The following is a 25931-nucleotide window of genomic DNA, read 5'->3' as shown; positions in this document are numbered from 1 at the left end:
TGTCAAATTGTATCAGAATTATTGAATGCTGGATCCAGAGCACACTGCAAGACCCCAAGAACAGATAATCATCACATGTTAGGAAAAATCTAGAAAAAACCTAGAAATATGTTAAGTATGTGAAAAGTGGCTTTATATTTTGTTTTTCTATTCAGTTCAGCAGTGGCCAGGTAATGTTGCAATATTTGCAAACCATCAGCCATTTGCTTTATATAGTTGAGTTTAGAAAAGGAGAATGACCTGGCTATGTGAATTTGCAACAGATTGAAACTTTAATAGGATGTCCTTCAATTATCAAGGCTGATTTTTCTGCTTTTTTTTTTTAATGCAGAATCAGGACACCTGGAATGTCTTTGAGGTGTGTGTGAATTTAGGTAACTATTGTAAGGCAACTTTTTAACTGTTTCAGTGCAGCGTATATGCTATCAAATCAGCAGATGGATTGTGTCTGTGTTTTGTAGTAAATGAAGTTTAGACTCATTTCAAATTCTCTTTTCTTGAAGCAGTGGGTACGGAATAAATCACTGTTTTCTCCCTTGCTCTGGCTACGTTGTAAAGAACGGTTCGTTTCTAACACTTGCAAGCTCTGTTTTAAACAGGCAATGGAGAGAGCCCTATGCGAGGAAGGGACCCCTGGTCCTGACCAGGCTCCTCCACTCCCAGGCCAAGCGACACAGGAACGGCTGTGCCGCTGCAGCAGGAAGGATGGAAAAGTCCCACCTGGAAGAACCTGGTGCTTCGGACACCCTTCGGGAGGAAGGCGACACAAGTCTGCACGTACCCGCTGCCATGAGCGGTCTCATTTTAAGGGAGGAAAGCTTTGAGAACAACATCCCACTTCCAAGGGCTCCAGCGGGGAAAAAAAAAAAAAATCAGATTTTTCACCCCAGATTCGGTTTCACAAGGCCCAGGCACTGAGCTCTGTCAGGATGGGACTGCTCCAGACACGCTTACAGCTCAGGTCTGTGTACGTGACTACGGAAAGCAAACCTCCCGGGCTGCGCAGAAGCGCCATTGCAAACTCTGTGAAGCACCGGGCATCTCTTCATCCTGTGCTTGAATCCTGCTCCGTAGGCTGGATCCTGACCGATGGCCACCCACACCATACTGCTCTACGGCCTGCCTCGAGAGGAAGCCGCCAGCGCAACACCACGAGCAAACAAGCTGCCTGCAGAGCACGCAGAGCATTAGCGAGGTCGTCAGTCAGAACAGGCGTGTGGTTCACCAGCTCCGTCTTCGCAGCGGAGCTTCGCTGTGGAAACCTTCGTAGCTTTTCCGGGAGCTGCTCCCGCGCTCCAGAGGCCCCTTGGCCCTGCAGAAAGCCGTCCCCGAACCCCGCTGCAGCCCGGAGCTCCCCTCGCGCGCTGCAGTGCTGGGGAAGCACCGGCAAGAGCCACCTTTCCTCCGGGGCGGGAGCTGCACGAGGCCACACGGTGCGGGCGTGAGGCATTTTTTATTATTGTGAGAATGGCGGCTTGCAGAACCGGGCTGCTGCTTTCCACGAAGCGCGGATAAGAAGCGGATCGGTCCAAAGCTCTAACCGCTGGCACGGCCAGCCTGCTGCGCCCTGTCCACGCGGAACGCGGCCCGGGCCAGCAGCGCTCCCGAGCGGGACTCGATGCGCTGCCGCCCGGCTCCGGCTCCTCGCCCGCAGGGTCTCTTCCCGCCCGCGCCTTCGCTTCTCCTCTCCCAGCTCACGCCGCAGCTTGGCTGCCATCTTCCTCCCCGCTCCCGTCCCGCCACGGCCGTTCGCGCCCCGAGGACCCCAGGCCTCGCCGCCACCTGATGCGGTTCCCCGCTAGCAGCCCCGGGCGGACCCCGAGGCGGGGCGCGCCGGGCCGGGGGAGGGGAGGCGAGGCGAGGCCGCCGTCTGTCCGCCCGCCGTGCGGCTCCAGCTCCGGCCCCGGCTTTGTTGTGCTCGCCGCCCGGGCTCCGGGCGAGGGGGCGGGGAAGGCAGCCGCGTCTCCTCCTCCGCCTCCTCCTCGGCCCCGGCCCCGCTCATGGCGACGCTGGGCACATCCGGGCTTCTCCACCTCCTCCTCCTCCGGCGGCCGCCGCTGCCCTGAGCGCCCAGCCCGACTCCATTAGCGCCTCCCCTCCCCCCGTCTCCCTTCCCGGACCCAGAGGCAGGGGGAGCCCCGGGCAAGGCAGCGCCGAGCCCGCCGAGCGGCCGGGGACATGTCCAACCAAGGGGCCCGGCGGAACGGGCCCGTCAAGCTGCGACTGACAGGTGAGGCTCCGCCGGGGCCTGCCGCCCGCCCGCCCGTCGCCGGGGCTGCTCGGGCGCCGGGCGGGCCAAGCCGGGGGGAGGGCAGGGACGGGACAGGACGGAACGGAGGAAGCGAGGAGCGGCGGGGTCCCGGGAGGCGCGAAGCTCGGCCTCCCGGGGGAGAGGGGCGAGGAGAGCCCGGCCGGAGGGGCGGGAGCGGGCTCCCTCCATGTGTCTTTGAGGTTGAACCTGGGCCGGAGGAGCCCCTCAGGCCTCGCGGGGGGGGAGCAGGCGCTGAGCTACCCCTGCTCCCCTCGCCTCGCTGCCCCGCCGGGGCGCGATCGCTGCGGGCCGGGCCGGGCCGGGCCGGGCCCCCTCAGCCCGCGGGGTCCGGGGCGCGGCGGAGCCGGCCGGGGGTTTGCGGCCGCGGGGCGCCTTCCCCTCTCCCTCGACACCCCCGCGCCTTTTTTTTTTCTTTTTCTCTCTCTTCCCCCTCAGTGTAAACTCGAAAGAAACTGTCACGCTCTTTGTTGTGATCGCTTTGTTTGTTGTTTTGGTTTGTTTTTTTTTAAAGCCAGCTTCCTCAGTTAGGATTGCCCGGCGTTCGCCTGGTGAAGCGCCGGGTGTTGCCCTCTCCCAGAAGACCACTTGACCTGTAATATTTTAAAATACCATAAAAACGCCCTCTTCACCTGCGTGCTGGGAAGGAAAATAAGTCGTTTTCAAATACTTACAAGTATGTTCTTTTCCGTGGAAGAAGCTAGGTAAATAGTTTTAGAGGAAAAAATCTTGGAAGTTTTGCTGGAGCTTTCTTACAGGGAAAATAGAGGAGACACGAGAGAAAAGAGCTGGGTCAAAGCGGTGCAAGTCCTTCAGCAGATAAACGGGATTTTGCGTTCTAAAGTGTCAGTGCATAGAGGCGAGCCATTAGAAAATAACAGATAACGCTGTAAATGCGCTTCTCTGCATATGGTGTATTTAACCAGCTTGCAAACCAAATGTGACTGAAAGGCTTGGTATAGTTTCTTTAGGTGCATGTGAAATATTCCCAGTTTAATGCCTAATAAAGAGAGGTGCTTTCATACTTATTTTTTAAAGTATGTTATTTTTATAGGGAAAGTAAAATGTATCTGCTTATGTTTTACTTTGGCAATACTTGGACTAAATTTGTAATCTAGTTTTCATGGAGATTTGTGAGTGTCTGTATGTTAAACTTGGAAATACAGCTCTTAAAATAAGCGTAGCTGGGGCTGATGCATGGAACAGGGCTGCCTTGTTTTTACAGAGTGTTTTGTAGCTTTCTCTTCAGGTTATTGCTGTATTGATGTAGTACTTTAATACTTTTTTTCCGGAGCAGTGAGTGCTCAGACTTGCTTATCTTTGGAACCTTGCAAATGGTCTGTAGCCTTATGTAAAAGCATGGAAAATGCTGCTTAGGGAGTTGTCTTTCTCACTTTTGGCTTTTGTGTTCTATTTTGTTTCATATTTATCTTATTTTTATTAAGGATTAAGCATATAATGAAATTGTGTCTGCGACAGTATAAAGATGTTATGGGGGGGTGACTGTGAGCAAGAAGTAGGCTGCAGTTTTGTGTACTGAGTTTTAACTGTGTGGTCAGTCCCCAAAAGAAGCAGGTACAATCTGAAGGAACGTTTCAGAGTTTTTTGTCACCTGATATTTTAGGAAGGGAATACGCAGAGCACAGGATGCAGGAAAAATTGCCTTGCTGGGGACTGTTCCAGGGTTCGCAGCTCTTGCAGTTGCTGAGTAGCAGTTCTGTTACTTGGAAGCTTATGTGAAACATCGGCCTGTTTCTCGAGTTAAAAAGGCTTGAGGTATTTTATGCTTTAGCTAGTTGTGGGTTGTTTTGCTTCAGGTCATTTGTTGTAAGGAAGCTTTACATGTTTAAGAAAAACGTTGAATTTTATTAATTCAGCTGACATGTTGTCAGTTCTTGCCTAGGAATAGTTTGAAGTGTTCTGTGTGGTTTTCATTACCCTTTTTGATTGGAAAAGCAGTTTGAGGGCTCTTGAATTCTAAAACTGTTTGCAATTAAAAGAATCTGTATATCCAGGGTTTTTAAAAGTTTATTCTCAAACTGAAAAAAGCTATTTTGGCTGTATGAAACTTGAAGTCTTCTGTTTTGGCTTGAATATTTATAGGATTAATTCTGCAATCATTGCGTAACACTTATCTTTTCCATTCATTATCTCTGAATTAGATGGTATAGATTAAAAAATGGATTTCAAGAACTGGATTCAATTAGCAGTTTTTCAGGACATAAACATTAAAGGTTTAGATGGAAAACATTGTTTTGACTGACTGGATAAATGACAGGGTAATGTTTGATGTGAGTCCAAGAACTGATCTGGAGCTAGTGCCCAACTTCTCAGTCCATCTTGAGGAGCCAAATAAAATATTTAACCTAGGCCTCATTTTGCAAAAAAGGTTGATTCTTTGTTGGGACCTTAAGAAAGTTCTGAGAAATGTTTGGCATACCTTTACACTAAGTGTTTAACAGTTTATTTAGGTCTGGGTTCCATAACACAGAAAAACCACAGCAGTGGCATACTTCTAGTAAGTTTTTATTTAGTTTACAGTGCATCCGTCTTATACATTTCTTACAAATGGTTATTATTTTGCTGTAGCTTTAGTTGTCTGTCGTAAATATCACTTGAATCTCTAGTGATATATATGTCAATGCATTTCACACAATCTTGAGCTAGAAAAACTGGTGAATTGCTGAAATCCAAAGCTTATGCCTTCTGATAATGCTTCACTGCTAGCATGAGGTGTAAATGTTTGTTTCTGGTTAAAATATAGGCAGCGTAATTTAAATTAGCTAAAGTCTAGCATTGCACTAGTTTTCTCCAAAATTTATCTTAGCAGCTTGTAATAGCATTATCCAAGGAAGCTGTAATGTGAGGAAAGTTCATCCAACTTTGACTTTTTTTACCACCGTGATATCTGGTCCTATCCTGAGTGTACCTGAGTTCTACAAAAGCTGCAAAGTGCAAATTGCTTTGAAAGTGATTTTCCTCAGTGTTGTGTTGAATTTGTGGGTTTGTAACTATGCTATACTCTCAGACAGAATGTACTATTCTTTCTTCCACCCCGCGTGTTGAATTGCATTGATCTTATAGTCTCCAGAAAATTGAGAAATGACCATTGCTTTCAGTTGCTCAGTAAGTATTTTATGTCCTAATCTATGAATTATCTAATGTTAAAATAGTTACATTTGACTGCTTTCACTTACAGTATGGATGACAGTTATCTGAATGAAGTCTATAAGGCTGTTTTTATCAAGCAGAAAGATTTTTTTTAAAATGAGTTTGAAGTCTGCAAAACTGCATGAGCAGTAGAATATATTGAGTTGAATAAAGGTTAGAGCATAAATTTATTTAGTTCATGTGTTATAGCTAGCATTTGTGTTAGAAGACCTAACAAGGTACTTTGACAGCCACAAAGCCCAGTTACACTGTATTGTAAGAAGTGGTAATAAATATCCCCTGGAAAAAACTGGAATGAGCTGGAAGAGTTTTGTTGGTAAAGAGTCAGAGGTAGGCCTGAAGAGTTGTCAGATCTGGTTTTCCTCCTCCTTACTGTAGGCTTTTGGGTTTCCTGGCAGCGTTTGCTAATTAGGGGAATAAAAGCCCTGGATCTTGTGTCATAGAAAATGGACAGCATCTCATCTTTGGTCCTGCTCCTTCTTTTGTTGATTTTACTGTCTGTTCATTACTTACAGTACAAAGGTGGTACTGTACTGTAAGGATATAGTGTTGAAGGAAGAACGTGCTGCTTTTATCGGTTCGTGGAAACTCGTGATGCTAATAATATTTATGGAGAAAGGTACGTATTATTTAGAAAAAAGCCAGAATATTCTTGAGTTTTGCAGAATAGTGTGGAATCTCCAAACCTGGCTTTTGCAGTGGATTGGTCTAACAGTTAAATTAATACAATCGAAAACAGTGGTTAATCTAAATTGGTGGTTGTTGGAAGGACTGAAGCTCACGGATAGCAAAGCCTCATTGTAGGAACAGCATTACCCATTGATAAAGTAGCTACCTATATTTTTAAATAGTGAGGCTGTGGTTTCATAGTTGACATAAATCGTAGTACAATTTTAGGTTAGTTTAAAATCTGAGTGCTGTTTTTTTTCTGCTTTGTAGTCCCTGGCTTCACTTTTCTGGGCCCTCTCTGCTGTTGACTCCAGCAACTGTGTAGCTGTGTGATGAGCTGAAAGCTAATCCTACCAAGAAATAAATAAGTTTTTGCGTTGAAGGAGAGGGATGCACATGAGAAGCTGAAAAGAGGGCAGGACTGCCTCTTTTACCAGCAGCCTGTACTTAGAGAGGTTTTGGTCAGCAGTAAAACAATGGGTGTCCTTCATGTAAGGTGTATTTGACTTAATGACACGTGGCTTACTGAAAACTAGTACTTAAGAAATCAGGATCAATAAATTACATGGTAGGTGGATTAAACTGGTGCAGTCATAACAAAGTCAATAGGCATGTGTCTGATCAGATTGTATAGGGATGGATGGATGCTTGGCCCTCATGTTTTCATCAACGTGTGAAGTGTGTGTATATATATATATGCTTTTTATATATAGTGTGTATAGTTATAGATATTTATATACATATAAATCAGCTGTGGATCAGACAGGCGCCAAAGAATTGTGATAAACAACTGAGCCAGCTGTATGGAGCAGTCTCAACTGTTTGTTTCTATGGGATCAGCTTATATGACAAAATTTTATTCGTCTGGGTATAAAATTAGGTATCTGTTCAAGGATACATAATGGGGTATCGTGGCAAGGAAAACAAAGATCAAAAAGGATTTAGAGGAGGAAATCATAGTCAGAAAACAGTTCTACAGGAGCTCAAATTAAAAGAGCAAAAAGCCTGAATGTTCATCTTTGGCTGTAGAATCAGGTAAGCGTCAAGTAGAAGGTAATAGAGGATTTACATGTATAGGTGATGTATGGGACACATGTAGGAGATGTGTGGGAAATCTGCAGGCAGTCCTAATGTTAATGTTTGAAAAAATAAAGCTATTGGGAGTGGGGTGGGGAGTAGAAGTCCTGGAGGTGGAAAAGTAGCGAGTAATTTTTAGAATTGTACTTTTCAGTTGCGTTTAAAGAGTTTAAGCTGTCCTGTAATGTCTGTCTGTGTAGCTGAATTTAGCTGAGTAACTCAACTAGTGGTGACAGATTATATTCTATTTTATTTTTTCTTTTTTTATTTGATAATCGTACTGAAAATCTTGCCAGGCCACAGAAGACGACATTTTGCCTTTTTGTCCGTAAGGTGAATTGGTTTGTCCGTAAAAGACGACAGCTTTTAATGTTTTGTGCTGTTTTATCTCATGGCCTTTGAAGTCTGTCCTTGCTTTGCCATCTTACGTAAAATGACAGCTCACAATCGGGCCAGACCTTTCTTGCAGGTGTTTAAAAAGGTGGATGATTCTTTGTGTGTCTTCCCTCCTCTCATCGCAGTAATGAGGTGGCCTGACTTCTGACTTGGCCTAATGGCACGAGTACAGTGCTACGCAGGCTGTGACGTGCATGCTTCAATATATAAAATGTAAGTGCTCATGACACATGTAATGTCTGAGATCATTCTGATGGCTTCTGAGAGGCTGGTAAAGATTAAACTCAATAACATTAGACAGTGCATATAAAAGTAGCTACTGTGCATGCCTGCTATTAGCAGAGCGCATTTCCTACTTGGGAAGGAGGATCAAAATTCTGAGGGACATTTGGCAATAGCATGGTCAAGGAAGCAAACTGCTGACTTTTTCTCGCTACTTAAACTTTAAATACTTTCAATGAAAGCATAGATAAGAATGCTTGTAACTTTAAAGAAATCTTCATCTGTCGATAACAAAGCTCAGGAAAAAGTTGACTGACTGTTACCACTGGAGTTTATGTGGGGAGACTGATGCAGAATGGGGAATAGACATGCTCAAGATCATAAAAAGGATAAACCAGGTAAAGCTGGGATTTAGAGCCACTGTCTTTCGACTTTCTGCCAGTGGATGTTGTTTCTCTTGAGTTTAAATCCACAGAATACAAGGTTCTGTTTTGGGCCTTCTAAGACAATGCATTTGGGGTGATTCGGGTTCAGTTCTCTAATATATGCTGTATTTGTGATGCACTCTCAGCTGTGTTTTAGCATCCTGTAGATTCTTGGCAACTACTTTTTTCCTGCTTCAAAATGCCTTTTTTTTTTTTTTTTTTTTGCTGTTGCTGAGACAATTAGACTAGCAGGATTGCTATCCCCAAAAGTGAGTAAAAAATATTGCTTAGATGTTACTCATATCTTCAACATTCTGAAAGTGAAAGAAAAAGTAGAAGTCTGTGAGTTTTTGTGGCTGTGTCCTGCTGTTAATTTTCTGGAATGACTCTTGGCCAGTATGTGTTTAACACAACTGACAAGGATTGTTTTCCTGCAGAAAGGGAGAGTCACTCCAACCATGGCTTTGGTATTGTCAGTGTAAACTGGTTCAATGCTTCCTTTCTGTAATTAATTCACTTAAATTGTTTCAAATATGCAGAGCAGGTACAGATTATGTAATTTACGGATCACAGTAAGAAGTACCCAGATTCTACCATTCGTGCTTAGATTAGCAGGTGTGATGCCATCTTGCCACAAAAGTTGCCGTGACATTGCTGTAGCAGAACTTTCCAACCCGCTGCACTGTTTTTGGGGATGCACGCATCCCTCTGCTCCATCCTGGGCTGTCAGGTGGGGTGGGCTGAGGATGTAAGCAGGTTAAAATCAACCTCTTCCTCTCACTGCCCTCCTTCTTTTGATAAGGGTGTAGAGGAGGGCCGTTGTGGGTTGGTGTGTGCGTGTGAGCAGTCCCTTAACTCAGCCAGCTGTTTGCAGGACAGGAGGCTGTTGGTGGGAGCCGTATTGGGGCTGGTCACACGAAATAGTTTTAAAGGAGTGACACACGCTCATTTTTGTTCTGCCTTGACCCAGTTTTTAATATTACCGATGGAGTTAAATGGAGCCATAACTAATTATACCAGTAATGATGTTTCTTTTTGACATACCTAGCTATTTGATTTGGAGTTTATGTATAGATGCATACATAAATTCAATTATAGATGGCAGTTGTGATTGTATTTAATTGAAGGTGGGAATCTGCATTGGTAATACCAGAGGCATTTTCTGAAAAGTTCAGCCAATGTGGTGATTTCTTTATAATACAAATAAAGACCAGGCTGTTTGCTTCTAAAACTGCGTATGGTAAAACTGCTGCTTTGTGTGTATTGTAGGACGTAAAGAAAGTGGATGGAGTGTGCTCAGTAAAAGTTTGTTCTTTCATGTTAGTGAAAGGTAGTCTACTACCTTTGCAATGATTTTTCATGGAAAACATTTAAATATACTAAAATGACTACTCTTTTATTCTTGGTAGAGGAATAAAGATCTTATCTGGGTCAGAGTTCTTACAGACATGGCTGATTTAAAAAAAAATATTTAACTGTGTGTAAAAGAACTAAATGTGTCTGGGTAAAATGCACAGAATTACATTCATGCTTTACTGCCTGGGATTAGAAATTCGTAGCGTTAATTGTGCCAAGTATTTTAGGTGTCCTTATGACAAATCTTCAATTCAAATCTTAACAGAAATTTTCCATCTTTCATTGTTCCAAAATCATTGTTTTATGAAGTGTATAAATATTTATTTTCAGAGGAAAAGCTCTCATCCACTATTTTCCCACAGGGATTTATTAAAACACTGAGTTTATAGCTCTGTATAGAGGACTATGCAGGACTAAATGAGTAGTAGCATTGTACCTAGGTGTAGTGATATTAAGGTGTCCTCTTTTTTGTTTAGCAGCAAAATAAGTACTTCTGTATTAATCTATAGAAGGTGATATCAGAAGTGATATAAGAAACTTTATAAAGGTGGAGCTGGTGTAGGCAGCTGTTGTCATTTGAGGGCAAAAGGAGCCATTTGTGAAGATGGAACGGGATGGAGTGGGCCAAATGTGTTAGAGAGCTGGTGCAGGGACGTGAAGGACTGTAGGTTTGCCAAGTTTTGTGTCGCTTGACAGTGGAAGCAGAAAACAAATGTGGGTTCCTGTACTTGAGCTAAAACATGCAGAAATCTCTCTGCTGTGTTTCATGCTGCTGATTACAATACTGCTCTTAGCCAAGTAGTAATGATGGCATTTTCAGTGTGAGCATTTATCTTCCTCATGCTAGTATTAATACATATATATTAAGAGACACAAAACGTATGTGTTGCTAAGTACTCCATTTAAGTGGACATGAAGGATCTGGTCCTCACATGTGCCAGAGAGCGCTTACTCAGCATTACTAATCATGAAATAAAAAAATGACTGGCTTCTTTAAGCCTAGGTTCACAGCGTGTGACACCTTAATTGACCAAACTTTAAAGGAGTGCATGTTAAAGTGGAAATTTTCTAGCACTTTTAGTTAGAGGATTCTAGTAGAAAGTTCAGAAATCTTTTATACTGCCATTGCAGAAGCTTCTTGGTAACTGAAACCTATGAACAATTGTAAAAATTTAAAGTCTAATCTTTCATAATTTCAAATGGGTCATACACGTGGCATTTCTAAGTGTCTAACAAACAGTTCTGGATCTTTGGTAAAGTACAAGGTGCTGGTGAAAAGAATCTTCAAATGTTTATGTCACACATTATTACAATAAACTGTTGGTCAAGTATGAATGTGTGGAATAGGGAAATGTTGCTGTTGACCTCTGGTCAAGCGAGTTAATGCTGCTGCACAGAGGAAATGCTCGTGTGTTCTTACAGAAGGAAACGCTATCTGTAAAATCAGATAGCAGTAATTCCACTTTGCCTTAAACAGATGGATAGATGCTCTTTGTCAAAAAGTTAAAGGGTTTAAATCTTTGTGATTGTACTAATGCAGGTGTGGCCAAGAATTATCCTGAAGTTGTGATCTCATGTAAAATTGTATACCTTTTGTAAAAATCTTTCATATATGAGATTTCTGCTGAAGAACTAGATTGAAGGATGATTTTAAATGTTGGTTTCTGACGACTTCTGCAACAGGAAGAGAGAAGGCCTTTAAGGAAAAAGTGACTTGCAGTAATTTTCAGTAGTACATGTGTTGTGCCTGGCTTGTCATAAAATAAAATATTCGTGTAGTCTTCTCTGCCTGCTTTAAGCTGTTCTCGGAGTTCATAATGTTCTCCCAATACCTGTCTACAAGGAGGTGGTAAAAGAATCTTAAGATTTCTGTAGTCCTGTCTACAAGGGTAGACCATAAGGTTTTTTGGTTCCCCTCCCTAACAGCAAGTGGTTATTCTCTCTGGGGAGGTACTATGTATTTGCATTGATTTATGTCTCGCTTCTGTGGCCAAGAGATCATGAAGATATTTCTGTTCATTTTTGAAATCTGAATGTGGCGTTGTGAATATATGCCTCGGATTTCCTCATTACAATATTTATCATTTTTCCTGATAGTTCCTTTCCTCTGGTGAATTGTTCGTCCTGTAGAAGTCGTCAGCCATTTCCTGTCTATCAGCATAATGTAACAATCTATGCCGGGTGTTACTTCGGACCCATTCAAAACCTTGATATTTTTTGTAAGTTTATTGAAATTTAGAAACTTTGCTCTCTCCACTTAAACAGTTCTTCCTAGTGCGGCCCAAGACTGGAGACGCGCTTGTTCTGCACCCACCCTGCGTTGCTGTGATGGAGTAGCAGTAAATGAAAAGAAGAATTGTCCCTGGTCGCCCTGACCCTTTTGAAAGTTGCGTTTGCACTTTAGCAGCGTGGGCAGTTAGGAGCGCTGGTTCCTGCAGTTGCTTCTACCTCATGTAATTTGAACACGATTTTGAATGGCTTTGTCTGTCTGAACATCTTTGCTTTTTATTTGCTGTCAGTGGAATTTATAACTATAGTTGAACTTGTAATACCAAGTTGGAGCTCGTAAGGCCAGCTATAGTTTGCGCTTCCCATTACAAGACTGTCTTTTCAGTTGCTGTTAAGCAGCCCTGCTAACTGAAATTTTTCAAGCTGAGTAGCTAAATCAGGCTGAATTTATTTTGGGAAGATTCTGTTAAAATTCAGCCAATTCCAAGAAGGAGATTAAAATTACATTGCACCTTTTAAAAAAATCCTTTGTTCTTGTGTATCCTTTATTCTTGGGCAGGAACGCTGTGGAACAGGGGTGTGGTAACAGGCAGATGTCTCTATCAGCCAAGTAAGTAGTAGTGCATGGTTTGACAAACGGCTGGGATGGGAGTTGATTCCATCCCGTGAATGCTGAGCTCGTTGGTGCGCTCCCGGTGTGAAGAGAGGCATTAACTAAATGCAGAGGGCTCAAAAGTTGGATGCGGGTGGAGAAGGGAGTGACTGGGAACAGGGAGCTGTCGGGGCCAAATGGACACGTGGTGGAGACTGGTTTTTGGCAGAACAAGGCGCTGGAGATCTCTCGGTGCCCGGACTCCAGTGTTGTAGCAATGAACCTGACACCGGCTTGCAGGACCAGCCTGGATTCTCATGTTTCCAGCCTTTTTAGCACTTGGCTTTGTAACCAGGGAATGCCGCTGCGCGTGTACGGTGTTATTGAGAGTGATTTGAGTATATTACAAGAAGTGGTCATCTAGAGCAGAGGTGTTTTACAAGAACTGAAGATGTACAGCAAATGCAAAGAACGTAAGCAGTTACAGTTGGCTAGAGGACAAAAGTTTAAAAACAAACAGGAAAAAACACCCGCCCCAAAATTTCTCCCATCTGTTTCTTTGCTCCACATGTTCATCACCTTCATCCTATATAGGAGAAATACGGAATTAAGGGCTGGCTTCTAAGTGGCCATGATTCATAACATAATTCTAAGAAAAGCTTGCAGATAAGATCAGGATTACTCCTTACATGTAGAACAAAAGGAATTCTTCAACTTTTAGCAAACTTCAGAAGTTTTTGATTTTTTTTTTTAATCCTTGAGTCTAAGAAATTATGTGATGTCTTGGTCACTTCATTAATGCTAGTACTTTCTTGTTTTAAAAGAGTCAGAAGACTTTCTGTTAAGTAATATGTGATAATAATCGAGTTCTGTAGCTTTATTGTTTCCTTTGCTAGTTTATATGCCATCTATTCATGAAGGTTTTCGAATTAGAATTAGTATTTTTTTCAGATAAGTGCTGTCTGCTATTGAGGAGTTAGTTGCGTGAAAGATTTGATCTTTTTTAGTTAGAATCAATGCAAATATGTTAACTATCAAATGGACAGAGAAAGCTATGGCAGCCATCAGTTACGTTCTTTGATGACTCTTGCATTGTATGTAAGGATTTCTCTATAGAAGAGGGGTGTCCTTGAATTTTACACAGTGTGTCACCAGCGGATTTGTGCAGAAACAGCTTACTGCGTTAGTGGGTTGAGATAATCTGTGCTGTGCTTTGTGGATACGGAGTTGCCTGTGCTGTGAAAAACTTTGAGCTTTACTCTCTGTGTTAAACACACACCTCCATGAGTCTGGAGAAGAGTTTAAACAGTGAAGAAACTAATCAGAAATTACGTGTAGTGGGCAGGTGTACGTCCAGCAGGAGAAAAAGGCATCGTGTTCTATCTGAGGTTTCTTTTCGAGGCCTATTCAGAAAATAGCTGTACATAGACAAAGTGAGGAGAAGTTGTAAGAGTGCTATCAGATGCATGTTTTTTTTTCTTTAGTCAACTAAAAATAAATGAACTGATACAATGTGAAACTGCAAGGTTTCATTTTAAGAAACTTACACTTAGTATTGTCTAACCGTGAAGAAAAGTGAGCTTTTTTACCTGTTTTCGTATTTGTACAGTGTTACTTACTGATGTTTAACAGGACTTCTCTTCCCCCCCGCGCCTGCAATGTTTAATTGATAGGAGGCTGAAACAATGTTCTGCTCCTATGAAGATGTCTTTCCCAAAAAGCTGCTCATTTTCGTACCTTCTTGAGCTTTGGGCAATTATAAAGCTATTAAATACTTGATTTTTTTCACCTGATCCCCTTTTTCATGATTGAAGGTCTGTGAAAACCTTAACTGCTTCCCAGGGAGTTGTTCAGGAGTCCCTGTGATGTTGCTGTCGTGAACTTTCCGGAGCTAGAGGCCTGTTTCTTTTTCAGATACACTACATGCATCACCTTGGTGCTGAAATAAATATCTGTTTATCAGCTTAATAGTGAGTTGTCAGAGTTTGAGAGGTGAGCTGTATGATTGTTGTTTTAAGACTGTTAAATAACTTAAGAATAGAGTACAGTTTCCATCAGATATGGTGTTAACTGTTTTTATGGAATTACCTTTTCCTAACAAGATTTTTTTGTTATTTGCACACAGACATGTTTGTTTGGGTTTTTTTTATTATACGGCATGCTTTTTTCATTGTGTTTGGCTGTGTTTTTAACTTTTTAATTGAAGTATTTACAATGTACTTATTTTTGTTATAGAGAACCATTTTATTGTTTCAAAAGTGAATGAATCATATATTCTGGCGTATTTTTTCCTGGCAGATTTTTTTCTTTAATGATTACTCAAGGCTAGCTTAAATTGTGCAGATGAATAATACTTGAAGTATAGTATCTGATTCATCATTTTCAAATGTTACAATGAAAACCTTGAGAAAAAATGTATATCAGACTTTATCCTTCTACTTGCAAGAGCAATGCATTTACAGGGAACTAGACTGGCTGTGCGGCTGTTGTAAGGCAATGAAATAATGGTGCTTCTCAATTTCTGTTGTTTGTTCCCACTGCATCTCCATTTCCTAAAATCTCAAGATCCTGTTCTGTTTCCCAAGTTTTTTTCCTCCGTCCCACCGGGAAGAACAGGTACTGCTGCGGCAGCGGGTGGTTCCAGATTCGTGCTCCCTTTGCGAGGGCCTGGAGGCTGCAGTAGGTGGACGGTTGCTGGGGTGGGGATGTTCTGCAAATCCCCAAAGAGCTGCTCTGATTGCCTGTAGATAGGTGTGTGCTGTGTCTAACTGCATCATAGCAACCTTCTCACGTAGGTTTGCTACATCACTGTCAGCTGCTGTGAATTGTTTTTTCCCTGCACCTGTAAATTTCTTGCATTTCAGTTCCTCTTGTAGGAGCTTGTTACAACTTTTCTCATTCATACCGTGTTAGCAGTGCTGTTTGTGCCCTTTCATACACAGTCCTTCCTGTATCTATATTCTAGAAGCAATCTGTGCTACTGTAGCATAAATGATCTCCACCTCTTTTCTGCATGGAGTTTGTGCTCTTGATTTCTTTTATTTTACAATTATTTTATATTTTTCCTGTCTGAAACCAGCCAAGACATCAGCCTGTTTTGAATGGTGTCTAGATAGATGAAGAAAGCCGTTAGCGGGGATCCTCAGCTAGGCTACAAGTAGGCAAATACACTTAAATTTAGTTTTGACAACAAGTATAGCAGAAGATGACCATAAGGTGGCATGGAGCCTGCTCATAGCAATGGCCTTTGCATGTCGAATTGCATTTTCTGACGCCTTCCAAGGCAGTCCCATGTGGAAGTGTTCAGGTGTGCTTCCTCGCCTACTCAGCATGAGTTAGCGAAGCCAGATTTGAATGCTGGAGATGAGTGAGCAGCTCCACAGCCTCCTGAAAATTAATTGTAAATACTCCACATTCTTTGTAGCAGAATGGATGCATTCTCATATTTTTGTTGATTATACTGAGCTTTAAAATATATGGGAGAGTGAAAGTGTCAAAAGAGCATCTAATGTGTGGATATGTGTTTCTGTGAACACAGCGAGCTTTTTAAAGTGCAGTAGGAATTCTGGGCACTGTGTAAAACCTGGAAAGAGTGAGTCTGCTGTTTTGCCTCTGTATAACTGATTTATGTGATCTACAATGCAAAGACTGAAGTTTTGGTAGACTTTGTTTAGAAGTAAAAATACTGTACACAAATTGTTTTTTCATATGTTTTCCAGATTCTCTGTAGGTAGATTTAAAAAAAAACCCCAACAAACCCAAACAAAAACACCCCACATATTTTCTCTGTTGCCCCTACCCTTTTAAGCTGCTGTCCAGACAAATATTTATAAACAGCAAATAATGCAGTTTCTTTTGCATGTACAAAGCCCTGGGGAAAATGAGGAAATGTTTTAGTGTGTGTGAGGCGTTTAATACTTTGTTTTACTCTGATTTATCTTTCAAAGAGCTGTGGAGGCCTGCCCAAGAAACTAGAATGCACTCCCTCTGAGCTTATATTACCTTTGTTTAAAATAGTCAGACCTCTGCTGCTGAAGCTCAGGAATTCATGGACAGAATGACTAGAACAGCAAATATGACTTTAAAAAAATGTGGTTATTGGATAAACTGGCATGAGCCCAGCTGCTGCGGATAAATTGATTTTGCTGTTGCTTTAAATCTATGATGTGTTGGTATTTTGGCAGAGTAAGAAAAACAAGGATATTAGAAAGTAATTTACTGCACTGGGATTAGTAAAGAGTGTTCTGTTTCTGTGACTGGGGCAGAACAGGATGGTTTAGATATGTCTGATAAACAGGACGAGGTCTAGTCTGACAGCTGGCAACAATAGCTTTTGCTCAAAGTCAGGTGTACTAAATTAGCAAATCTATTACAAGGATACAGGAGAAATCTCACAGAAGACAGCCTTGTAGGCAGAAGTGTTGCCAAATGGGAAATGATTCATCGTCTCTGAATGGGATGAGCACTGAGCAGAAGCAGTTTAAACCTCAGACTGCTTTGGCTCATGAACCACCAAATATGCGATTAACACTTTATCTTCTCCAGTCCTGGGGTTTTTTATTGTCTCCTGAACAGCAGTCTATATTTAGGATCAGAATCTAGGAGACTCACTTGTTTGTTCTGATTTCTCTTCTGTAGCTTTGAATATGTTTAGGTACTTTTCTGACTGTTAGCTAAATCACAGAATGTTTGCATGCATCCCAAAAGCACTCCCATCTTGTGACCCTTTGGCAATACCACCTTTTAGCGAGGACTGTTACGTGTCTGGAATGCAGGCACCACACCAGTGATGCTGGCAGAACTTGGTGAACTGGCTTAGTGTAGCTTATTTGCTTATATTTAGTGAACATACATGATTAGCTGGAAATGTAATTTCACGTAGCGTGCTAGTTCCAAAGCGGTCACTGCATTTTGATTTTTAGTATTTTAAAAACTTGTGTCTATTTAACATTGACAATTCCATTCATAGTCTACAGTGCACAAAGGTAAACAGGCAATATATTTATGAATTCTTAAATTTAGTTAATCAATGCAGAAAGGAAGTACAGTTTACAAAGCCAGTTGAAGGAGTGTAAAGGAGGAAAAGGCTTGTGCCCTCTTTCTTCCTTCGTTGTTCATGTAGCTGGTCAGAGTTTTAGTGTGTCTGTGGTCTTGTTTTATTTGATATAAATTGTCGTAATGGCTCTAACATATGTAGATCATAGAGAAACAAAAGGAAGTAGGTCATTGAAAGGTGTTTAGCGTTAAAAAATTGAGAAGACGACAGTTGTGAGAGGAAATAATTATTTTGATTGGTAAGTTAATATATTGTTTACCAAATAATTATATTTGGGGGAGGGGGCCTGGGATGGTGCTCAGTTAGCAGCTGAGATATCCAAGGAGCAGTGTGCCTAGGAATGAATGTAAATATTCCTCTGGAAAACTGGGTCTGGCATTCTTGCTCTTACCTTGCGTGTGCAACCATATAAGCAGTGGTAGAAGTCAGGAGAAGTGACATTTGGTTTAATGCTTTGTGAGCGGAACTGCGAGAGGGTGAGGGTTTCTAGAGTGAAAGGCACCTGAGTGAAGGAGGGCTTCCCATTTCTGTGTCCCCTCGGACTTTCTGGGGCTCATAACCGGTGTTTGAGATGAATGGAAACACTTGCCTGCTCGTTAGGTTTGAAAGCTGTTCTGCCTTTAGAGATGCTTAGTAGTAAAGTATCCTCTAGCTTCTTGGAAATATCTTGGGTTTTTATTCATCTGCTGTATTGCTAGGAGCATTGACTCACAGTGTTAAATTTTTTACATTAATGTAATCGGCTTTACACTCCTCCTTCCTTCAGTCTCACATGCTTCCCATTGTCTTTCTTACTCTTCACTCTCTACTGCTTATTACCTTCTGCCGTATGCTCCTTTCTCAAACAAAATTCCTGTCTTTTCACTGCTTCAACACTGCATCTTCCCAAAAGGTTTCTGAAATTATAGTTTAAATTGCATGGTAAGCTTTTTTGGACAAGATTCTTTGTTGTTGTGTGTTGGTGAGCCATTTCATCTGAATTGCCTGGTGGTCAGTTTCTTTAAAATCCCTTTTATAGTATTTCTTACAGTAGTATATAAATTGTACTGATTTGACTAAATAATTTAAGCAGCTTGTGTGAAACCAAAGCAAAACAAGAAAAATGGGACTTTAACATAAGTTGCTTTTCTTCTGTTGAAATAAATAGGATTGCTCATCCAGTTAGATCATGTCTGTTTAACAGCAATAGCTTCTTAAATGTTTGGATATGATCTGTAGAACACATCTGTTTACACAGAGAAACTAAACTGATATTAAAGGGCTGCAGTAATGTAACTAAATCAGTTTATAAATTGTGTAGTCTCTTGATCTAATTCTCTCCTGGAGATGAGGCTTCATGGTTATCTGATGGGGGAAAAAGACTGGACTGAGCTACATGAGAATTTTAGTAATTATGAATGGTGACATTGCCTTGGTTTTCTGTATGTAGTTTCTTTAAGGCTTCTCTAAAGCCTTCTTTAAGAGGCGGAATGACAAAATTGGAGGTGTAAGCTTAGTAACCAGGTGAAGGTGTATTTGTAGTTCACGCATCTTTCTGCTGATCCTGGTTTTCCTGGCAGAACCCAACTTTCAAGTTCCAGTGAGGCAGTTTACAGAGTTGAAAGCACTCCACTAAAAACAATTTTCCCAAAAAAAGTAAATATAGGGACATTGTGCTTAAATATTTCAACTGCATTAAAGAAGGAAGGGGCAGGATCCATGAATTATCAGAGACAGATCAGAATCTGTGTCTGAAGTTGTGGGTATTGATGATAATGCAGGAGGATGCGAAGAGTGCGTCACTCTCCGGTCCTCCTCCGTATGAGAGGATTTCAGTACGTCAGGTGTAGTAGTAAAACTAAATTGTGCTGAACTAGGAGTTTAGATTAAGGGTGGATGCTTAATTGATGACCTTTGCTAGTGATATTATCAGAGTCATGATTCTCATGAACTCTTTTAAGTTTTGTCTATTACGGAATGATTTTAAAAAATTATTCAAGTATTTCAAGTGATATATTTGAAATGGCAGAATTTACTTCCCCCCCAAAAAGTTGTCACCTTAGCTGTTGTCATGTTTTAGGAATTGTTTCTTACAAAGCAGCTGACAATCTTTTTGTTCATGTCGATAAAATTAATATTTACAGCATTTTGCTGAAGAGTGGCAGGAGAATTACTCATGAAGGGTAAATGATGTGCGTGTTTTTGGCATCTTCCTCTTTTTTGTGGTGTTTTTTGTATGTTTGTCTGGTTTGGGGTGGTTGTTGTTTGGGGGTTTTGTTTGTTTGTTACGGTTCTTTTCTTTGCGCCTCTTCCCAGAAAAGTCCCAGCAATAGCAGTGTTCCCCTAGGATCATGTCTGTGGCGGAGACAGAATTTTGAGGCTTCCTGTGTAGGTCAAGTGCGTGACTGTCCCGGCAGGGATGGCAGTGGTCCTGCAGTCTGGAATTCCTGACACCCCGGAGTCTGGCTTAGGTGCAGGTGCCTCTTTTCTGAAGCCCTGTTTAAAATTCAGGGCATTTTTGTCTGCTTGGTAATTAGATCATGAATTTCTTTTGTTGTTGCCTTTGCTACAGATCATTCAGAGGGTGGAGAGTTTTACTGCGGTGAAACAAATCCGAGGGCTCTGCTTCTTGTTAGCAGGTTTTTCCCCCAGCACGCATTCAGAGGTGCATGAAACCCATCAGACAGAAGAGAGCTGTAATTTGTTTCTCCTGTTGGCTTTTTTCCCCCACCCCTGTTCCTAGCAAAACAAGCTAGAAATATATGGGTAAATATCCATGCTACCTATTTTATTTACCCATCCTCAGAGGAAGAATCCTGTGCTTTAAGTAAGTATTTTTCAATTTGATAATTTTGGATTAATCGCTTTTGTCTAAACTGGGTGTTGGTTTAAAAACTAACTGCTGGGAATTCAAACAAATCTTTAAAGATTGGGGTAAGATTTTAGCACAACGATTCTTAAGAGTTTGAGATAAGAGTACCCCCTTTTCTTTGCCTGAGCTCTCAAGTACTATTTTATTGGCGTATTTGTAGAATAATGGAGTTAATGCTTGTAATAGTTCACTCACGCTTGCATATAATAACCATCTCTGAAGGTTTAAGATTAGTTAATCTTGGTAATGTTACTTTTAATTAAAAAGTTTTTTTAATGAGAATGATGTTTTTAATACTGCAGGAAGACAAAAAAATAATTGAGAGGATCATATGGCAGATACAACAGCAAAGCTGGTGGGTTCATTTATCTTTAATTGATTTCTGTTTCCCACCTTGACTTTGTTTACTGGAATACAATTTTGTACTTACAACAAATGTGAGAAACAGAAGAGATAACTTTGAAATTGATCTTTGACTGCATTTTTTTTCAAGTGTTGTAATAGCTGTTAATTTAAAGTTATGTTGCTTTGCCTCCCTGCTCCATCTGACCAGTGTAGTATTCGGTGAGTGGTGTATTTATGATGACCTCGTGGTACAATAGTGGTTTTTCAGATGTTGAAAAATGGGTGAGATAGGGGGGTTAGGCCATCTTGGAGTAGGGTGGGGGAGTGAAGTGGAATTTCTAGTGTATGAAAGTTTTATGCATTAGAAACATCCTGGCTGGTCTGAGAGGCTCCATCCCCACTAAACCAGGAAATGCAAAGATTCGCAGTAGCCTTTGTTTCCTTAAAGTTTCCCACATGTTGCTTCTGCTTCTTTCTTGCCGTTTGAGGCTGTGACGGAAGGCCTAGCTTCCACACTGATGGGAATGGTTTAATCTTGTATCAGTCAAATTTAATTTGCATATTTGGTATATAGCTAAAAAAGGCAAAATAAAACCAACCGAAGGTTTTGTCTGCATGTTCAGTTTCACTGGTTCAAACGTGAATCTCCATAAGAGCGACTCATAAACCTTCATGGTAAGGTTTGAAATGTTTGGGGAGGGTTGCGATCTCCATCACAGAAGTGGCAGCGTAATTTCTTTCCTTTGCCTCTTGACAGGCGTATCAAAGAAACGGGACAGATGAATAGAGTTGGTGACGTGTGTGGCAGGCAGCCCATCGCTGAATGAATCTAGGAAACGTGAACGCGTTGCTTTCTTGAAGGAAGAATTCAATGGTGGGGGGGGTGTGTGTTGTGTTTTGTTTTACTTTTGGCTTGGAGTGGAATAAGGGAGGAGAAGTGGAAAAGGAAGCCTTTTGTTTACAGTAAAACAATGCTGTGAAGTAGAAGTTGTGATGTTAGAACGGGAGTCTAAACATGGCAAATCTAGGCAGACTCCAGCTGGCTGTGTCCGCAAGTCCTTCAGACGTCCCCGGCACAGGCTGTCGGAGTCCTGCGTCGCTGTCGTGGCATCTCCCCCCCTTACGGGAATTTACAATGGCCTGCGAGACTCTGTCCCAGAATTGTATTATTGCATGAGATGCAGGATTTATTGGCTTAACAGTTTATATGCGGTGATGCAATGCATTTTTATTAATGTTTCTTCCATGATAAATGTGTGATGTTTTCATTTTGAATTTTAATCTCCATGAGTTATGCTACATGCAAGTAACGTGGGTCTAGAATTCAAAATCCAGTCAAAGCACAACCTACTCTTACAGACAGAATTTAATACAGTGAATCTGTTGGAAAGAAAAATGTACTGTTGCTATGTTAGTTTCTGGCATGCTTTGCTGTGATTTACAGTGTATTGCATTATTAGGACATTCTTCTCTGCTGGGTAATCCATATTGCTGTTTGGTGTTTGAATGCAGGGTATTGTGGTTTTGTTTGTTTAGTCCCAGAGGAGTAATTCTGATTTGTTGAGACACAGGTTTCTAACTGACAGTGCTTATAAGCAGGTGTGTGTGATCCTTTGAAATGGGTTTCATTTTACATGCAGTATTCTGAGGATTTAGCAGCTGACTTGTGTTCAGCTTGCAGAAATGTGTTTATGGGACAGTTTAGAATTTCAACACTTATTAAAGGAAATTCTTGTTAAAAGTGCTTTTCTAGTACTAAGGTTATCCTAATACGTATTTCAGAAGAGTTTATTCTAAAGTTGTCTACCCTGTGTTTGGATATCAGCCTAGCAATAACACTTTTATGTGTCACTTGGAACTAATGTTGAATTCTTTTTTTCAACCTGGCAGGTTAGTATTTAATAGCACTTTAACAATTCATTAGTACCTCTGAATCGTTCTAACACATATTCCTCATAAGACAGTTAAAATTGGTACATGATTCTAAATTTACGTTAAATTTAATGTATGTTTATAATTCTGAAAGAGAGTTGGAAATCAGTTTCCGGCCAGTAGGAACTGTAAGTGTATGTGGTAAGGTAGGCTGTGCCTGTTGGAGACGTTACTGTCCCTCCCGAGTTGTCCTGGCTCCTGTAGCTCTGGGGGCAGAAGGGATCATGTTATGTGTTTTCTAGTTCTGATTTTCTAGTTGACATCAGAAAAAGATCTCTGGATGAAACAGGTGGTGATGGTGGCTTGAGGCTTACCTGGCTGCTGGGGAAGGCAGTGCGTACCCTGCAGCTTTTTCCTGCTGCAGAACCACGGATCCAGGCCATGGTGGAGAGTGATCACATTTAATCTAAGCGAGCAGAACATGTCTGAAACCAGCATCAGTTTGTCCGGTGTCCTTGGGTGAACTGGGCTTCCCTGTGCGTGTCATATGGCATCTTCATCTTGGCGTGTGCTGCCACTGTATTGGTCCCAGAAGAGGACGGTTGTTGGAGGTTTGGTTTGGGTAGCACTGAATTTCATGTAAAGTATTGGGGAAAAACATTTTCAAGAAGGGCATGCCAGCCTCTGTGTTTGTGTATAATCTGTACTAACTCTAGTTAGAGCTCATGAGGTTACTCTAAATTTCTAGTGCTTTGTGAGACTCGGAAAGAGCAGCTGTTAAGAAGTGAAATACGTAGAAGCAGTTGTGTGGATACTTGCAAGAGAAATGCTTTTTTCAGTGTTTTGATTCTGTGCTTCAGGAAATGGAAAATAAAACTCCATCTGAATTTTTAAGGTGAAGATTGTGTCTGAAAACCTGAAGGGTGTTAGGTAGCTATTTTGGTATCCTGCTTTTTAAAAAAAGAAGGTTTTTTGTTTTTTTTTAAATAAATATCTGGAACTGCAGAACGGAGACAGGAGGAAAAACTGGCAGTCAGCAATAAAATGAAAATATTGAGGGGTGCATTTTGGTTTTGGAACTGAAAAGCTCGCTGGTATGGCAAGCACTATTGCAGCACGGCTGGAAGTTGCCCTCGCAAAGGTAGCCCAGCTAATCCTCCCTGCTTTGCAGCCGGGTGCTGCTGCCCCTTCCCGCATTAGAGCTGCGGATGGCGTGACTGTGGGGTAAGCCAGCGCGGCTCTTGGAGCCAGTGGCAAACTAATCCGTCTCCCTAGAAGGTTAATTTTCTGTTAAGCCAGTTCAGCTTCCCGATCTACCTCGCGTCCCTGCGATGGCTGGGCCTGACCTGAGAGGAACAGCTGCAGCCCTCCGTGTTGTTGGGTGCAGGCTGAAACCCCCCAGCTCGCGCTGAGCAGCGCTCGTGGTCGGTGATGGCCAGCTGCGGCATTCCAGCCCATCCCGTGTTTCCACACCACCTTTACTTAAAACCCCTGTGCACCTGTAAAACATTTATTTATTAGGTTTACCTGTCTTTGTCTGTCCCTTCTTGACAGTAATCGAACGCAATCTTCGAAAATGCATGGATTTCATTAACTGAAAGTAAATTCTTGGTATATGATCGTGTTCTGTCACTTAGTTTCTTCATCTGCAGAAAAAACACCTTTCCAAGGAAATGAAAATTGAAAGGAAATGAAAGCTAAAAAAATTAAATAAATCCTCAGAGAGATTAATTGTAAAATAAAATTTAATATGAGCAGTTGGGATAAACAATTTTATTTCAAAACATAAATTGAGAAAGTTATTGCCTCAACAGCTGTATTTGCAAATCTGTGTGGCGTTACTTACAACGCTCTGTTCCATGAATAGTTGAAAACCTCCTGTTTTATATCTTCCCATGTGGGAATTCAGGCAGGTCCAAGGAGGGAATGCAAGCATAAAAATGTAAGTTTCTCGGTAGCGTTCCAACAGTGGAAGAAAACAGTACAAATTTGTTAGAAACGCTTGAAGTATTGCGCTGTCCTGCTGGAACCTGTGCACGGTGTGCTTTTTGCCCGTCATTTTTCTAAAACGAAATAAATAAATTTCCGAAGAGCTTTGTACAAGGTGGAGAGGAGTACGTCATGCCAGCGGTAGGTTCAGAAGGCCCCAGCCCGTTTCTGGGTGCCGGGGCAGGCGTCCGAGGGCAAGGAGGGGTGTGCGGGCACGACCGCGTGCATCCCTCCCTCCCTGTCCCCCAGGCAGGCTCATTCCGATCAGCGGAGTAATTGGAATGCGACCACAGGCTGGAGGAGGAAGGGGAATTTTTGGCAAGGGGAGACAGAGCAGTTGGGAGCTTTATTCAGATTAAAGCATAGACGACCATTCATTATCAGTACAGCGCACATTAGCAACAGCACAGCATTGTGTTTCTACAGCTGGGACTTATTTCAGGGATTGTGTTGCGCTGCGTATTACGTGCAAACAACCGGGATCCGATCACAAAAAGCAATGCTAATGGCTTTCGTTAAAAGATGGTGTTTCTGTAGGGGGAAGAAAGACTTGTCTTCAAATTGAACTATTGTGGTAAAAATTGGTAGGCAGCCTGTCCTTCTCCTTGCTATCCCATGTGTCACACGTGTTCTGGAACAAGCACTTTTTCTGGGAGAAAAACCCTGGAGGAAAGGAAAAAAAAACAAAAACCCAAACCTCCACAGGAATTATGATGTTAAAACTGCTGGTTTGATTCAGAAGGCTGAACTAGTTTTTCTATGGTGATGACACGTGAAAAGCCAGAAGATTAGTAAACATAATCTTAGCTTTGGACCCGGTCCTTTCCTTCCCCTTCTGACCTCGGGGCTGCCTGTGGGCGCAGTGTCGGTTGCTTACCGATGTCTGACATGGAGTGGGGGGTTCTTTTCTTAATAAGCCACCTCCTGAGTTTTAAATGTGTGGATTATGTGTTCCCTTCTGCTGCTTCAGATGGTACGCTCGCTTCGTGCACATTTGTGACTACTTTTTATTTTCTTACCTGCTTTCCTGTATCTTTCACTGATAGTATCGGTGTCTTTCCAATATACACATTTAAAAATTATTTACTGAAGAAGATGGCTTAAGAAAAACTAATTTTAATACAGAAATTTAAAAACCATTATAGTTCTGTTGTGATCATCTACAACTACAGCCCTGAGGTATTCGTACCTCACGTTGCTGAGTACAAACGTGTTTAAACCTTGTAATTTGTCATAAATCCAGAAACACTTTATGACAGATAGATGAGAGTGTACAAACATACAGGTAACATAACACTAAACCGAACCTGTGAGGTAGTGTTATTGCTGTTTTGCAAGAAAGGAAGGAACGTGGTGGACAAATGGGCTGTGAACAGTTTGATATAGGTTACATAAACAGTTTGATGTAGGTT

General features: G+C 41.8%; 1 protein-coding gene across 1 annotated transcript in view; it reads left to right on the top strand.

The window, feature by feature from the left end:
- Positions 1 to 1850: 1850 nt before the first annotated feature.
- The window catches only part of SMURF2 (SMAD specific E3 ubiquitin protein ligase 2), a 67437-nt gene continuing 43356 nt past the window's right edge, over positions 1851 to 25931 (top strand). The window contains exon 1 of the mRNA XM_075440646.1: positions 1851 to 2230. Within this exon, the coding sequence (XP_075296761.1) occupies positions 2179 to 2230 (52 nt within the window). The 5' untranslated portion in view covers positions 1851 to 2178. The remainder of the gene's footprint in view (positions 2231 to 25931) is intronic.

This window comes from Opisthocomus hoazin, chromosome 21 (assembly GCF_030867145.1).
Source record: "Opisthocomus hoazin isolate bOpiHoa1 chromosome 21, bOpiHoa1.hap1, whole genome shotgun sequence".
In the NCBI taxonomy this organism is placed as follows: Eukaryota; Metazoa; Chordata; class Aves; order Opisthocomiformes; family Opisthocomidae; genus Opisthocomus; species Opisthocomus hoazin.
This window is presented reverse-complemented; position numbering and strand designations above follow the sequence as displayed.